The sequence below is a fragment of the Microchirus variegatus genome (genome assembly GCF_963457635.1).
Source record: "Microchirus variegatus genome assembly, chromosome: 2".
In the NCBI taxonomy this organism is placed as follows: Eukaryota; Metazoa; Chordata; class Actinopteri; order Pleuronectiformes; family Soleidae; genus Microchirus; species Microchirus variegatus.
The window spans coordinates 19,894,225-19,910,654 of NC_139803.1; the positions used below are offsets into that span (position 1 = coordinate 19,894,225).

General features: G+C 39.7%; 1 protein-coding gene across 1 annotated transcript in view; it reads left to right on the forward strand.

Moving 5' to 3' along the window:
* The window catches only part of c1ql3a (complement component 1, q subcomponent-like 3a), a gene marked incomplete at its 3' end in the record, with an annotated part of 36,955 nt that extends 25,199 nt beyond the window's left edge, over positions 1–11,756 (forward strand). The window contains exon 2 of the mRNA XM_083910668.1: positions 11,577–11,756. Within this exon, the coding sequence (XP_083766794.1) occupies positions 11,577–11,756 (180 nt within the window). The remainder of the gene's footprint in view (positions 1–11,576) is intronic.
* Positions 11,757–16,430: the final 4,674 nt, after the last annotated feature.

Genomic DNA, 16,430 nt, shown 5'->3' on the forward strand with positions numbered 1-16,430 from the left:
CCTCTGAACTTCTCTACATGTATTTCTCTACCAGCTTTCTTTAAGCAAATACTGCATCTGTAGTACTCTTTCTAGGCATGAAACCATACTGTTCCTCGCAAATGCTGACTTCTGCTCACAGTCTAGTTTCCACTACTCTTTCCCATAACTTCATTGTGTGGCTCATCAACTTTATTCCTCTATCGTTACTGTACATCTCCCTTATTCTTAAAAGTGGAAACCATCACACTTCTCCATTCCTCAGGCATAAGATAAGATAAGAAGATAAGATAAGAAGTCCTTTATTCGTCCCGCAGTGGGGAAATATACAGTGTTTACAGTGTCCCCTCACTCTCTAAGATCCTGTTGAATAGTCTAACCAGAAACTCTCCGAGACACTTCTGTACCTCCAAAGGTATATCATCAGGACCAACTGCCTTTCCACTCTTCATCCTCTTCAATGCCGTCTTCACTTCATCTTTACTAATCTCTGCTACTTCATGGTCCACATTACCACAAACACCTCTTCTGCCCTTTTCTCGGTTTAATTTTTCTCATTAATTAGGTCTTCAAAGTACTCTTTCATTCTTCCCATTACTCCTGTCGGACCTGTCAATACATGTCCCTCTCTATCCCTAATCACCTGAACCTGCTAGACGACCTTATCTCTGTTTTGCCAACCTGTATAAATCATTCTCTCCCTTCTTACTTTCCAACCTAGCATACAAGTCCTCATACATCCTTTGTTTTTCCTTTACCTCCTTTTCCTTTTTCTTTGCTAACCAATTACCCTTTTTGCACATCAAGGACGTTATGTCCCAACCTAACAAACTCCTCCATTAGGATAATCCCTACTCCAGTTCTCTTCCTATCAATACCATAGTAATACATAGGCCTGTCGCGATATTCAATAAATCAATTAATCGCACGATAATTAAAATGAGCTCGATAATTTTTTTGGCCGCGATAAATGCCATTTGCATGCTTTTTTGTTTTCCCCGTCTCTCTCTCTCCCTCTCTCTCTCGGGTCCTAAAGTGTGTGAAATTTGATGTAGTATGCATGCCAGGTGGCTAGGTGGCGCTGTGAAGCACTGCCATACAATAACACCAGGAGTGCACGCATGCGCTGAAACTTCCTTCTACTTCTTTCTAGTAGCGCTGAGTAGCCCACAGTCGAAAACCAAAACATTGACTCGGCGTAATTGCTGAAATGACTCCTGGATCGGTATCACCACCCTCCAGAGTGGAAATCTTAAAAACGCTCCGCTGTCAACCCTTTAGACGGGAACGCGACAGCGCTGCTCACGCTGACACGATGCTGAACCTGGGGCGAATGTGGTGCCAACTTCAGCTCCTCCTTCGAGCCCAATTTGCACTGTTACCCTGTAGGTTATTGGCACCAATGGCAGTCATTGTTAACCTGTGCCTCAGCAGATCCGGTATGAAAGTCGTAGGTTCCATTCGCATATTTAGTTTTATTTAGGCCTTATGCCCTTCCTGACGCAACCCTCTGCTTGGGACACTGAATTGTGTCCCCCTAGGGCTGCATTATTTTCCGAAATAAAATTTAGGGGCAAGAGGGGGCAGCTGCAGAGCCAGATGTAGAGCCCCCCTGACTTTTGTGGTTTAAAAACTTTACTTGAAAAAACATATGCCTATGTCCACAAGCTTTTCAAAGTATTATATCAAACTATAAATTGACGAAAAGTAAATAATTGTAAATATAATCTTAGGCCCCTGACTCACTTAGCTACAGCCCTGCATCAAACGTGCAGTGCGCTGTTCACAGTCTGGCTCACACACAGCGAGTCTGCTGCGATGGCCCTGCATCCAGGCACAGAGTGGAGCGATTGCGCTGCCCCCTGACCATCTGAAGGTGAAGTCAGTTTCCCCAGGTGACGTTTAAACACGCCAATTTAACTTAAAGTTACATTTATAATGAATGTAATCTAAAGCCCAATTTATACTCCTGCGTAACGTGCTCTACGTAGGTCACAGAGACCCCTCTACATCACCGGAGAGCCTGTCGAAGAGCCTCTCCGTTGTCTCCAGTTGCAGGAAATATGTTTTAAGTGTCCGTCACTCCATCAAGAGACAACGGAGATGGCAAGCGTCCACTGAGGCTGCACTGATCACCGCCGACAACGTCACTGCCAAACTATAAATATGTCATATCTTAATACACAAACCACATGTTTAGACTCTAAATGGTTCATTTCTCGCCTCAAATTATCTTAAAACTGCGCTCCGGGGCAGATAATATTTATTTCAGGTGAGAAAGTCTTTCTCTCTAGGACGCCATTGCTTACAACCTTGCATAGCGCCCCCTATTGATCAGGCGGGAAATTGCAGTGCGTATCTGGCACCACAATGGAGAACTATGAAGGCTCGAAGGGTCTCCGTGTTTACGCAGTTGGATAGCGCATTACGCAATCAGAGAAGTATAATGTGGCCTTAAGGTTATTCAGCGTCAGCAATAACAGCGCGGCCATTAATTAAATGAGAAATTGCTCATTCGTGATTTGTAAGAGTGTTTTGCTCTTTGATGAGTTTTGATTTTGGTAAAGACAACAACAGCTTCATACAATATATTAAAACCTGTCATGTTTTAATCCATAACGTTTACACAGGGTCGCCATTTTGCGGGCGTGATGTCACAACACACTACACAGTTGTATCGCGATCATATTGATTTGATTAGCTAAGCAGTAGACCTACTATAAAACCACTTACTGTCACCTATCACAGCAATGAGTTAAACCAGGTGACATCCTTTACTTTTCTAACTGGGAAAATAACAAATACAATAGCATTAAGTAGTCTAAATATAACTGTTGTGTGTAATAAATATCTTCTGATTTTTGATTTATTATACATATGTGTCCAGCCATGGCAAAAGCGTTCACAAGTCTACTTTGGGACATTTGGAGTTATTTACAGATTCTGAAAGTGATTTCTAAGCTTTCCAACAATGTCAAACACATGTCCATCTGATCATTTTTGAAAAAGATGTGGCCATTTGAATGTAGGCACTCCTCAAACTGCTTTAGGGAGAAATTCAGCCTGAAAGATTTCGACCTTCTCGAGGAGCCAGGCCAATAGCTGCTCATTTGCATCACATTAACATGGTCACAACCCCCCACCCAGTCTAGCTGTCAGTGACATCTGATGTCTGTTAGCCCACAGGACAGAAACAGTGTAGCAGTTTGAAAACAAAGGAATTAATGTAGTTCATGTCAATGTAGTGTTTTTTGCTGTAAGTACTTCAGTGGACTGATAAGAATCAGAATTTACTTTATTGATCCCCAGAGGGAAATTCTTCTGTTACAAAAAGCACTTGAATAAAAATGAGAAACAAGAAAGGTGAAAGATAGATACATACTTCAAATATCAAATAAAATGTATCTAAGTGTGTGAAGGAGAGTTCAATATTTTGAAGACCATGGACTATATTATCATCTTCAATACCAGTTCCTCCCCCACAATGTGACTGTACCCACTCTGTCCATCACAGTTGATATGGGGGCTAAATGGTGACATCACAAGCGCACCCTCTTCTGCTTACTTTTCTGTGCTGTAACCTTTAGTGCTGGGCATGTGAAGTCTTTTGCCTCATCAGAACAGAAAGGCCTGATTTTTTCAAAAAGATACATCTGCCTGTCCATGGTCAGTCCAGGTGGGGCCAGGACGGAAAGACTGTCAACAGGGGGCAGAACTCCTGGGTTGCGCAGTAGCTGAAACTCAATAGGCTCTGCATCACTGTGAGTTTGAGCAAGCACCACACCTGGTCTGTTGGCATCAAAGCTGTGACAGAATAGAAGCACACAACAGGATATTTAAAATAGGGATCGAACAATTATAAGCCCGGCCGATAATATCGGCCGATATTCGGCATTTTTGCGATAATCGGCATCGGCCATTTTTTTCACCGATAACCGATATAATTAATTAATGTATTTTTAAACGCGCTCCTTTGGCTCTGATGCAGCGTCTCTGCCTGAAGTCACCACTCTCTTGGTTGTGTAACAATGTCCCGCCCACAACCCTCACTGATTGGCTACTTGGCGCAAGTGAGTCAGTGACAACCAATCAGTCCACACTGAAGCCTCTACATGCAGCGCCACAGACTCAGAGGAGAAGCGGAGGACTGCTCCGGTGAGCAGCAGAAAGGTAAGGCAGTGAGAGTGGAAGTTTCAAAGCCCTCTAGGATGTTGGAATTTTTAAAAAATACCACAACCTTATCCTCTAGTATAAGGGAGGAAAACCTGCGCTTCGGCTCTGGAGATTAAACTACTTCAACACGTGTACCGCTACATTATAATTGCCGCGACCGCTTTAGAGCTGGGGCCAGACGCACAATAATAATAGGAGACCCTTACGGTTATCATTACTTTGTGGGAATAATTCATCTCCTAACGTGTCTCACCCCGTGGGGCGGCTCCCGGTTTACACCCACTGTGATTATAGACTATAAGTTTAACAGCACACGCTAACGTGTCCTTGTTTGTTTTCTATCGCCTCTCTCTCAGCGCTCTCTTTTTTCAATCAATAAATGAACCGTCGCGTCTACAACTCACGTGTGTAAAGTAGACTTTATTGTTTTCATTTCCAATTGCCTTATTTTTATATATGTAATATGACATACAGTTCTAAGAACAAGAGTGTACATTTAATGATCTGAGATTCCGAATATGACTTAATTTCTCTAAATATATAAATAAATATAATAATAAATAAGGAACTATAAGTGAAAAACTCTGTTAAGCACTGAAAGTTGTGTCTTTATTTACTCATTTTGCTGTTTGATGTAAACATTTTCATAAATAACTATTAAATCTATAAAATGAATGTAGTGAGCCAAGATTCAGGCCACCCTCTTTATTGGTTTGCTCTTAATCAGGCTGGATCAGATGTAGACTACCTGAGAGAACATAAGACATCATTAATTAAATGTTATTCATGTAGGCTATCATAATAATATTATATAGTGGAGTGGAAGTTTAATAGACAGTTTTGCTCTAATAAATGAATATATATTTACTCTTTTTTTAATTCTCACTCTTTCTTTTTGTCTCTCTTTCTCTAAATCCTCATTACAGATGGATGGATCCAAGAATCTGGTGAATAGTACACTATGGCAGTATTACACAAAGCCAACCCCAGGAAGGGCAGTGTGTAATACCTGCAAAGACATTAATGATTATGTGATTATGTTATTATGTTAATTATGTATTCATGTTATTTTACAAAAAGTTAAGGCCATTTTGTCAGTGTAAACAAACAGTATACTGTATTCAATTTAATCCCAGGTGTGTTTCTCAAAATTTTGATACCAAAATGTTCATTTTTACTGCAAATAAATATCGGTTCTACATATCGGCTATCGGTTTCGCTTGGTTATTAATAATCGGTATCGTATCGGCCCTGAAAACCCCATATCGGTCAATCCCTAATTTAAAACATGGCTCACTGTTCACATGGAACACTATTATGTTAATTCGTGATTTTTTTATTCATAAAATGCAGAATTTTGAATATAAATACCTAAAGTGCTGATAACTCTTGATCTGTGGGAGCTTTCGAAAGTAGGGACTCAGATGTGTCTGCCAGTCGATGGTCTTTACTATCACTCTGCCATCTGCCGTTCCAACAAGCTGCGGAATATTGAGGCGACTTTCAGGAGAGCTGTGTTCCACTACCTGTTGACAGCAAGAACCACAATGAAAATAATTATTTTACTTTTCCCCCCAAAAAAATCCCATTTTACACATTACATATAGCAGTCTATATAAGCATTTGGCTATTGTATAGAAATACATTTATACACATACCAAGAGCCTTACCCGACCTCATGTATTGACGCCACACTGAGGCCTTGGACACATGGGTTGGCAGCACCTTCACATGCCAATCCTTATGCCCAGGATTCTGAAAAAAAATAAAAAAATACTTGTTTCAGATCATGGTTCATGTTAACAGGCACTTAATCACTGAATCAGTATAGATTGATCAGTAGTATTGCTTGAATTATGTGTGAATGCCACACCTTTATGTGCATGAATTGCACGTGTAATTAACACGTTCATCACACATTGTGTTAATCATGTGTGATTCATGCACGCAAAGGTGTGGCATTCACACATCATTCAATGCAATGTTAGGTTTCGAACACGGGAGTTTCGTCTCAAAGCATTTGAATTATCAAACTGAACCTGCGGGTGTACAAAATCTCAAAGAGGGCTGTGACATGCTCCTCTTACGGCTTATAATACGCTCATCTGACCGAACAAAAGTTTCGATGTGCGCATCATTCTCATTGTAATAATACAGTACCGAGCTAGCGAGCTAAGCAAGCATAGCTAATAACAATGTAGCCAAACGGCGTTATGAAACGCACAGTGGATTATTAAAAGACAGCGTCCCTATGTGCGTCTGTATGTGACTTTGAATGAACACTAACATACCATAGATAAACAACGTTAATGAAAACTCACCCCATAAGAAACTGAAAGGTATTCCGGCAGACTTCAGTGCCTCCGATCAGATAAGAGGTCCGGGCGTGCTTTCTTTTCGTCGCAGTTTTACGTCTGTTCGCCTCCAAAAGTCCAATTCGATAAGAGATAGAGCGGCGCTGGCGTCATGTCATCATCTCAGACAACTACTGTGTGTGTCCTGCTCTCTTTCAGCCGCGGAATAATCCATCTGTTTGTTGTTTTTGTTACGATGAAGTCTGCTAACACGTTAGCATAAAGATCGCTAGCTTAAAATGCTAACAGTCCACACACAGCCGTCTCTGTGCTTTCTCTGTCCCTGTCCGTGAAGAAGCTGCTCAGCCACAGCTGACTTATTGTCCTGTTCTCTTTGCCTTCCTTTGTCAAACAAAGCTTTGATGATGACTGCTTTGATGATAATCACGCTTTAATTTCGCACACACACACACTGCACACATAAGCTGGAAAGTTCCAGACTCTCTCTCCCCTCCCATCACTCTCTCTGAGTGAGAGCTGCATATTAATTAGCCATTTGTATTCTCCGTGATCTTCAGCTGATTGGCTGAAAAAGCAACAAAGGCTCTGGAATGTGAGATCGCCACACCCAAACTAGGAGTGATTCACAGCGATAAAACAACCTTAATTCAAACACAAAGTTTATGGTTTTAAGACCCACAATACTGTGATTGAAGCATGTAGTGGCTTCTTCAAAACTTCAACTTGTGTAATGTTGAAAAAAACGGAAATCCCTAATTTCGAAAAAAAAAATTTTTTTTTCCTGTTTTTCTCGTTTTGCGCTCGGCCGACTTGTTCCCGCTTGGTCCGTGGCGGGTCACATATTAGCTACATGGTCCTACAGTGTAGTGATACAAGGATAACCAGAGCTTCTGTTACCTGTTTGTTCCCACCTATATTGTGTGACCCACAATTACATTAGTGATACCGAGTGGACAACACAAAAATGGCTCCTACAGTATCTTTTATTTTTTATCTTGTTGGGTGTTTTGATTTCATTTTGATTAAATGTGTCATTGCAGTCTCAGGAGCTGTGAGCTGTTACAGCAGCTAATATTAACCGTCCTCATTGTACAGTTAAGCTTTAATGGAGTAGATTTTCCTAAATTCTAGGCTTTGGCATAGTCTCACAAATACCCACTTTACATATCGTTTGTTCTGTATAGTATTATACAGAACAAACGATATGTAAAGTAAAGTATATAGTGTAAAGTATCTATTCATAATTGCTTTTCTATTTTTATTTTATATTTTGTGTAACAATTTTTGAGACTAAGCAATCAGGTAGTGACATTGGAAAAGAAAAACTCAATTGCACAGATAACATTTGTTATTATTTTTGCATGTGATATTGACACTGTCAAAATTATTTAGTAAAAAGGTATGGAGTTAAATTTGTTCCACTGATATTTGTGCGTGTGCAAATTGTGATCCACACGTATTTTCTTGATTTGTATGCGTGTTTTGAGATCCACAAAAAATCAAATTTGTAACATGTATATTGAGTTTTACAAATAAAGATGTAATTTGTAAATAACGTGACTTTGTAAAAATTAAATTTGCATTTGTGAATTGTGATTTCGCATTTGTGGATCGCCAGAACACGCATTCCTCATTTTTAAGAATCCCAAAAACACACATTGGAGTGCATGGTATATTTGTCTCAGTAATGCCTCCCTTCATCAGCACGTGGCAGTGTTTTCCAATTAGAATCTAGCTTCAATCCATGAACAAGACGCTCATTCGTTTTTCAAAATAAAACCAGAAAAAAGAGTTGAGAGAGTTGTGTGTGATATTTACAAATGCACACTTTATTTGTAAAAATCGACATACAAGTTACAAATTGGATTTTTTTTATTTGTAGATCTTAAAACACGCATACAAATCAAGAAAATACGTGTGGATCACAATTTGCACACACACAAATATCAGTGGAACAAATTTAACTCCATAAAAAGGAAGGAAGTTGGAGCCAGCTCAAGAATCAAACAAGGGTTTGAGACAAGACCCAATAAGTCCTGAAGCACCCGGAAAAATGCCTCTAAAACCTGAGGTTCAATGCCTACTAAATGACTGATTTCTCAGCCTCTGTAGCAGATAGGAACACAATTCAAAAAGTATTTGAGAGCTTACGCCTGTGGCTCTCCTGTGAATTTAGATACAAAAATGTAAAAAAAAGTAAAAAAAATACAGTAAAAAACAGTAAGAAAATAAGGTAATATCAACTTGTGTTGGTGCCTTGATTTAGTCCTGAGGGAGGGTGAAGAACAAGAACAGCATGTAATGACCGTAACAGTCTGCTTCACATGTGACGGTGATAGTGCTTACAGCGCTGTGGCATCTACAGTTAAATCCACTGTCACCCCTGGTGCGCGGTTGTAAACACTCCGTCGATTACGGTGTTACTTAACGTCATTATCGCCGACCTCGTCGTCTTCAAACATAATTATGTCTTAACCATAAATCCCGGTCGATTTGTTCAGCGCGTTCAAAGTTATCAGCGATGACATTATAGAAGACGAGAAACTCCTCAAAATCACTGCCTTCAGAAATCTCTCCGTTGTCAGTCCTCCATGTTTGTGAGAAGTAATTTAAAAAAAGTGTTGTGAGGAACCCTTATACCCCCCGAAAAATGAATCCACTTTACCGGCGTCTATGGTAGAATAAAACGTGCAGCCGCTCTCCTGGCTCTAATGGTAAAAATGCAGCAATGCTTTCCCGGCGTCAATGGGTTAATTTTGTACAAGAGGAGAATTCACAGAGCAACAATGCAGCTCCTGTTACATGTGAAGACTCAAGATCTAAGGAGAAAGGCATTGCATATATCTGTCTTTTTGGGTGTGTTCTAAAGCCCAATTTATACTTCTGCGTAAAGTGCTCTGCGTAGGCTACGTAGAGACTCTGCGTCGACGCAGAACCTGTCGAAGAGCCTCTGCGTCGTCTCCGGGTGCACGAAATATTTTTTAAGTGTCCGTCACTCCGTCAAGGGACAACGGAGACGGCAAGAGCTGCGATTGGTCCTCAGGACAGGCTGAGCGAAGCTGCTCTGTGCCGGCTCTCAGTGCGCTCCGGGCGTCCTGACAGAGGCGGAGCTGATCCCCGCCGATAACGCCGCTGCCGAACTATAAATACGTCATATCTTAATACACACAGCACATGTTTAGACCCTAAATGGCCAATTTCTCGCCTCAAATTATCTTAAAACTGCGTTCCGTCACACAGAAAAGTGAGAAACGGCCACTGTTTCAACAACAACAGTCTTTCTCTCTCTTTCTTTCTCGGACGCCATTGCTCACTGTAGCCAGAAGCACAACTACCTTGCGCAGCGACCCCTACTGATCGGGCGGGAAATTGCAGCGAGTGTCCGTCACCACGACGCAGAAGTATAAATGCTCGAGGCGTCTCCGTGGTGACGCAGACGGACAACGCATACGCAGTCGGAGAAGTATAATGTGGCCTTAAGTCTTGACTTTTAAGGAAGACGCCCCACAGGGAAATGGGGAGATGAGGTGGTGGTTTACGACTCAATCATTGTGTCGCCAACTGTGGTAAAACAATAGAAATGGTCCCTTGATCTTAGGTCACTACAGGACGTTTTGAACATTCCTCTTATACAAATACATTTCCTTAACCTCTTCTTCCCTGACCCTCCTTTTGGAGTCCCTGCTCGAAAATGACATGCCCAAATTAAATAGAGTAAATCTCTGCAGTTACAAGCTCTATGTGGATTATCTTGGTATCAAAATAAAGAAAACACTTGTGAGATTCCACCAGAGGTGTAAGTTTCACTGTAGATGCCACTGTGTCAGAGTAAATGTACATGGAACACAGCATAAATGAAGGATTTTTTTCTCTCGCCTAAAAAAATATTGCATTTTAAGGCAAATATCACCTTTAAAATATGCAGTAGGAGCTTAAAAACACATGGAGGTCATGTAACAACATGTGGACATGAGCTGTGCAAAGTTTGATGCTGCTGAAATAAAGCAGAGTGAAATTACAGCGGTTTTAGTAAAGAGATGTCTGGGCGTTCTCACTTTTGGCTAAGCTTGGCACCATCTGTGCCATTTGAGATTTCTTAGGTACCAAATTATTAAAAACCAATAAAATGTTATTTATATGTCACTATAGGTCTAAAAAGAACTTGTTTTGAAAAAAAAAAAAAAAGTATAATAACTCGCCTAAAATCGATGCTCCCTGTGCGATGCGTAATAATAACTTTGTGGCTCTGAAGTGTCTTCAGTTACGCAGCGCCATAGATCTGGCTTACCTTTGTCAATTAGGATGATTGACAGCTCATTTTAAACGTCTAAACCAGTAGAATCAGACCCCGGTCTCCAAATGCGTGTGAATTACTTCATTAGCGAGTCAAAAGGACATAAATGCATATGACGCATTTGGGCGGACATTCGCCCTTCTCTAATCAGAACGATCTAATGTCGCTCTCTAATGATCAATCAGACCGGGATTTGTTCCCAAAGCATGCTGGGAAGTGTAGTTCTTCATTAGAAGTGGTTTTGTTCCGGTGGAAATAATTTGTTTTGATAAACAGCAAAGGTAAGACAATATTTCTGGTTGTAGTTCTTGAAAGTCAGTTGTTGTTTTGCTCTTATTTAGGGGCTGGATCCGTGAATCTTGGTCGTAGAGTGATAAAAATTGTACCGCTGGAATCTGTAGATTCTCCGCTGTCCAGCCGACACGTGTTTTTTTTGTTTACATAATCACGCTGGTGCTCCGGTGCCGCTTTTCAATGTGTGCGCTGTGACGGTTTTTTTCCGCTCCTGCTGTTTGATCAATCGTTGTTTTAACTGTGTTTCGTGAACATAAGAATGATTTATATGAGCTTCTAGTTGAGTTTCTGACCTTTCTGTGGGTATGCAGCATGTCTGTGTTTGTTGAAGTTAGACATGGTTTTATGACGCTTTAGTCGCTGCGTCTGACGCTGCCCCCCGATCCCGGGGGCAACCGTGAAGAAGAGGTTAACAGACACCTTTGAATCATTTGAATAAAGCCCAACCTTCAACTTTTCTTCAACTCTTCATAACTTTTCTACATTTTGTGCATGTGACACATTTGATTTGACTCCTGCAGGTGCGGGCCAGTGCCATTGCCCAGGATGCTGACCAGAACTATGACTATGCCAGTAACAGTGCTGTGCTGCATCTGGAGCCAGGAGACGAGATCTACATTAAACTTGATGGAGGCAAAGCACACGGTGGCAACAACAACAAATATAGCACCTTCTCTGGATTCATCATATATGCTGACTAGAACTGCAACACATTCATGCCCTCAGCTACTTTAGGCCTTGTGGGCCACTATCCCAAAAGACTATCCCCTGCAAAAATAAGATGATCAGACTTAAACCTTAAAATGTGTGTGGGGAAACAAGTATTAATCAAAGTTCATAAGTTGCTTATTATTTGACTTTGTTTATCTTGCCATCATCACTGTCTTTGCTGAATATGGCTTTAGACAATGATACAGTATCAGTGAAATGGCTAAATTGTCAGTGTTGGATTGAACTACAGTATATCCTCTCTTTGTATCACTCCAGCACAACTGATCTTAAAACTGATGTGTTTATTTTGATGTGCACAAGAATTGGAGGCAGTGTAATAACAGAAGATAGATGAGTCAGCAATAAGGTACATGTCAATAAATTAAATCAAGCTGTTACAGCACAAACAATACTGAAGTCAAAAAGGGTTGGGGGAAATGACTGCAGGATGATTTAGTGCAATACCTATAATAACCTATAATCATGGCGATGATAAGAAAGCCTTCAATTGAAGTGTTTTTCTTTTTTATATCATGCAGTTCAGATAGCCTGGGAAAGCTGGTAACACTTGAAGTACTTTATGGTACACTTGAAGCAGATTATATTTCTATTATAAACATCATTACCTCTTTCATAGAATAATACATTAATGTCATATATAATCAAACAGCTATTAAATTACTGTTTGAAGCATGTACACATTTTACATAATGACCCATTTACTAATATGATGTTTGATGCTTCTGACTACTTTTACTAGGTATCCTAATGCTCTCATAAACTGTATGTTTAATAATATATTATATATTATATTTGGAGGCTCCTTTCATGACACTCAAGGTCACCTTAGAACAACAACTAAATAATAATAACAATAATAACAACAACGGGTAGAGAGTTAGAGAGTTAGAGGGAGTAGGCCCGGTTTTCAGATTGGATTTTTTCAAATGGGGAATGAGACAATGTTAGATGAGCCAGAACTGAGAACTCCAATTGGAGTTTATAGATGGACTTGTGGGGAAGACCAATGAGAAGGGAGTTACAATAGTCAAGGCGGGATGTGACCAGGGTGTGGACCAGGATGGCAGTGGAGTTGGGAGTGAGGGATGGGCGGAGACGGTTGATGTTGCGTAGCTGGTAATAAGCTGACCGAGTAGTGTTATTGATGTGGGTCTGGAATGAGAGAGTGCCATCAAGGATGACACCCAGACTCTTAACCTGTAGGGAGGGGCAAACTAAATCTTATATCTATACAAACATTGTACAAACATTGTTTGTGTAGATATAAGTGTTTTAGCCATATTTTACACACATTCTTTTAGCCCAATTTACCAAATATAAATATCACGCAGAAATAGTTACCCAAAGCTTTAAATTGCCACATTTTTGTTAAAAGAAAAACAAAAAAAAAACATACCATAGAACATGATTGTAAAAAAGACCTCTGTGTCTGTTTAGTGGCAAGAAACTGTTACTGGCTATAGAGTAGGCTTCTTTTTTTTTTACTTCGGTCAAATGCTATTACAAGAACAAGCTCCAGTTGGATACTGTCAAATACATACACTTGTTGCCCGTAGTAAGTTAATATCTCATACCAAAATATCACAACAACACTGTCAAAACAAAACAAAAATGTTAGCTGTCTTATTATTACAACAGACTCTGAGAGAGATTTATGCTGTATACACAAATCATGGCATGTGTTATCTAAATATTAATGTCTTATTGTAAGACTGTGCTGTATGCCTGTTCTGACAAAGCATCTGAATTAAGCTGTGCAATATACAGTATTTGTATTTGTTTCAGTGGAAGAATGACTTTTTCCCTGTGAGCTCTGATAAACATCTTAATGGCTACTTGCCGCTGTGTCATTTATTGGAATACATAAATCATGTATGCACTTGACTACTTACTCGTAGGTATAAGGAAAGCCCTACTCCAGCTAACCAATTTTGTTCCACCTAAAAAAAATGTACTGTCCATCAATCACAGGGCTAGCACATAGCGAGACAAAAAAACATTCACTCTCAAACGCAGACCTATGGTCAATTTAGAGTGTGCAATTAACCTCTGCATGTTGTGGGAAGAGCTGTGGGTGGAAACCGGACACACATACAGTAGAAAACATGAAAGCAGAAAGGCCCTTGTTTGGATATTTTTGATGCAATGCAACATTTATTCACATTCCGGATAGTGTGGATTTGCCAGACACAAAGCAAGTCAAAAGAAGAAAAAGCAACTACGGATTAATCTAGTGATAATGTTATGGGGGTTATTATTTTGTAACTTTTATTCTGGTCTCATAAAATGTTGTTTTTAGATGATCTGCTTGATAGAATGCACTGTCCCAAGTAATGATCACTACAAACAAACAATTGTTACAATTGAGACAAATATTGATCAAAATGTCACAATCTCAACCTTCGAAGGCAAAGTATATTTGAGGACTAACCTAGTGTGACATGCCGGGGGGCACAGTGTTGTGGTTGTAGCCATTGTAGCATGACTACAGGTTACCTCCTCCTGCTAACCAGAAGCTGCTGCCAACTAGTAACCATGGAAATTGTAGATTGGGCCAAATCGACCAAATTGAATCCCATCCCGGTAATCTGAAATCACCAGTGTGGATATAATTTTGTGATCCCAGTGAGTTTTTTCAACTATTCACGTGGTTGACAAGAAAACCATGGTATGTTAGATATGTTCTGCAGGATATCTCCACATGCATCAGAATGACATAGATCTAACTACTTAAACAACTCTATTAACACAACAACACTTCTACTCTTCCCTCATTTGTGATAACTACCGCTATAGGCAGACTACATGTACCTTATTGGGTGGTGGAAGATCCTGGATTTAAGCATTTTTACATCCATTTTGTTAATACATTATTTAATTTGACATTATGGCCTTAGTGTGGTACACTGCAAACAAATGATGGACATTATATCACTCATGACACCATGTAGGGAATCAAATGAGTTATGACATAAATCCAATGATCCTAGACTGAACTAGTGTAAAAAATGGCAGACCTATCTGCTCTAAAATAGAAAAAAATAATAATAATTGAGAATCGAATCGTAACCTTGAAAATGAAAATGAAATTGAATCAAGGATTTTGAGAATTATATAATTTGTGGACAAGTGTGATATCTATAAACTTTTTTGCGGCAATACTGTGACTTGCATGCAAGTATATTTTGTGTAGGCATTTTGTGTTTTATGTTTCATTCACATTTTTGGATCACTTGCTCCATTAGTTCAAGTTGTAATACTTCGGCTTCGGCAAAAAACTAGAGTTCTAGGATATGAGAGGTTTTATCTACAGAGACCATTTTAAAAAAAAATAAAAAAGAAGTCAGAAAAAAGGCTTCTACCTGGCATGATTTAGATTTTTTTTGTAGCGCTTTAGAGCTTTTGACAGATAGACGAGCGTCAAAATACACACACACAAATAATCATACATAATTGTATATTACTGTGTAACTTTTATGCATTTATTGAAATGTTTAACATGAATTTGGCGATGTTGTGTTTCGTTGTGTGTTCCCAACACACAACGAAACTCTTATAACTTTGCGATGGAAGGTCAAGTCGGAGCCAAACTTGCCATGATTGATGATGGGTAGTTGCTGAAGACACCTATGCAAAAATGATCAAGTTTGAAACCAACGCCTCCTGGTGGTGGTAGAAGGTATACAAAAAAAAGTTTATTTTACGATTTTGGTAATAACTTTTACATAGATTGTCATATCCAACTCAAAATGAGTGAAAACACTCAAAAACACATGGTAGATGATGCGTGTTGAATGTGATAGCGCATTGTTTAACGGTGTAGCCACGTGCGCAGTGCAAAGTCGGATTTTTGCGACAAAAAAACTAACTTTTATAACTTTGCGAGTCCTGGTCCAATCTGAACCAAAGTTCCTTGGATTGATGTTCTTCCAGCCCTGAAGACATCTTTATGAAAATATTCAATTTCGAAAACAGCGCCCCCTGGTGACAATAGACAGATTTTTTGGGGATATTTGAATGAACTTGTCCTAGAGCTTTTGTGCTATCACCTTCAAACTTGGTGAGGTCAATGTGGACGAGTTGAGGATCAAAATTTATTGAAGGTTTTTTCAAATGTCGCATGGCGTACGAGATAGGGGGCGCCAAAGTTGGCGAACATTCTGATTTTGAACAAATCTCTTATAACTTTGCGATGGAAGGTCAGATCCGAACCAAACTTGCGGTGGTTCATGATCGATAGTTCCTAAAGACAACTATGAAAAAACGGTCAAGTTCGAAAACAGCACCTCCTGGTGGTGAGAGAATTATAAACAAAACAAAGTACATTTATGATGATAACTTTGTGAATCCTGTTCCGATTTGAACCAAACTTCCTTGGAGTGATGATAGTCCGACACTGAAGACGTCTATATGTAAATATTCAATTTAGAAAACAGCACCCCCTGGTGACAGCAGATATAACTACATTTGGTATTTGAACGAACTAGTCGTAGAGCTTTTGTGCTATCACCTTCAAACTTGGTGAGGTCAATGTGGACCAGTTGAGGATCAAAAGTTATCGAAGGTTTTTTAAAATGTCGCATTCCGTACGAGATAGGGGGCACCAAAGTTGGCAAACATTCTGATTTGTAAAAACAGACAAC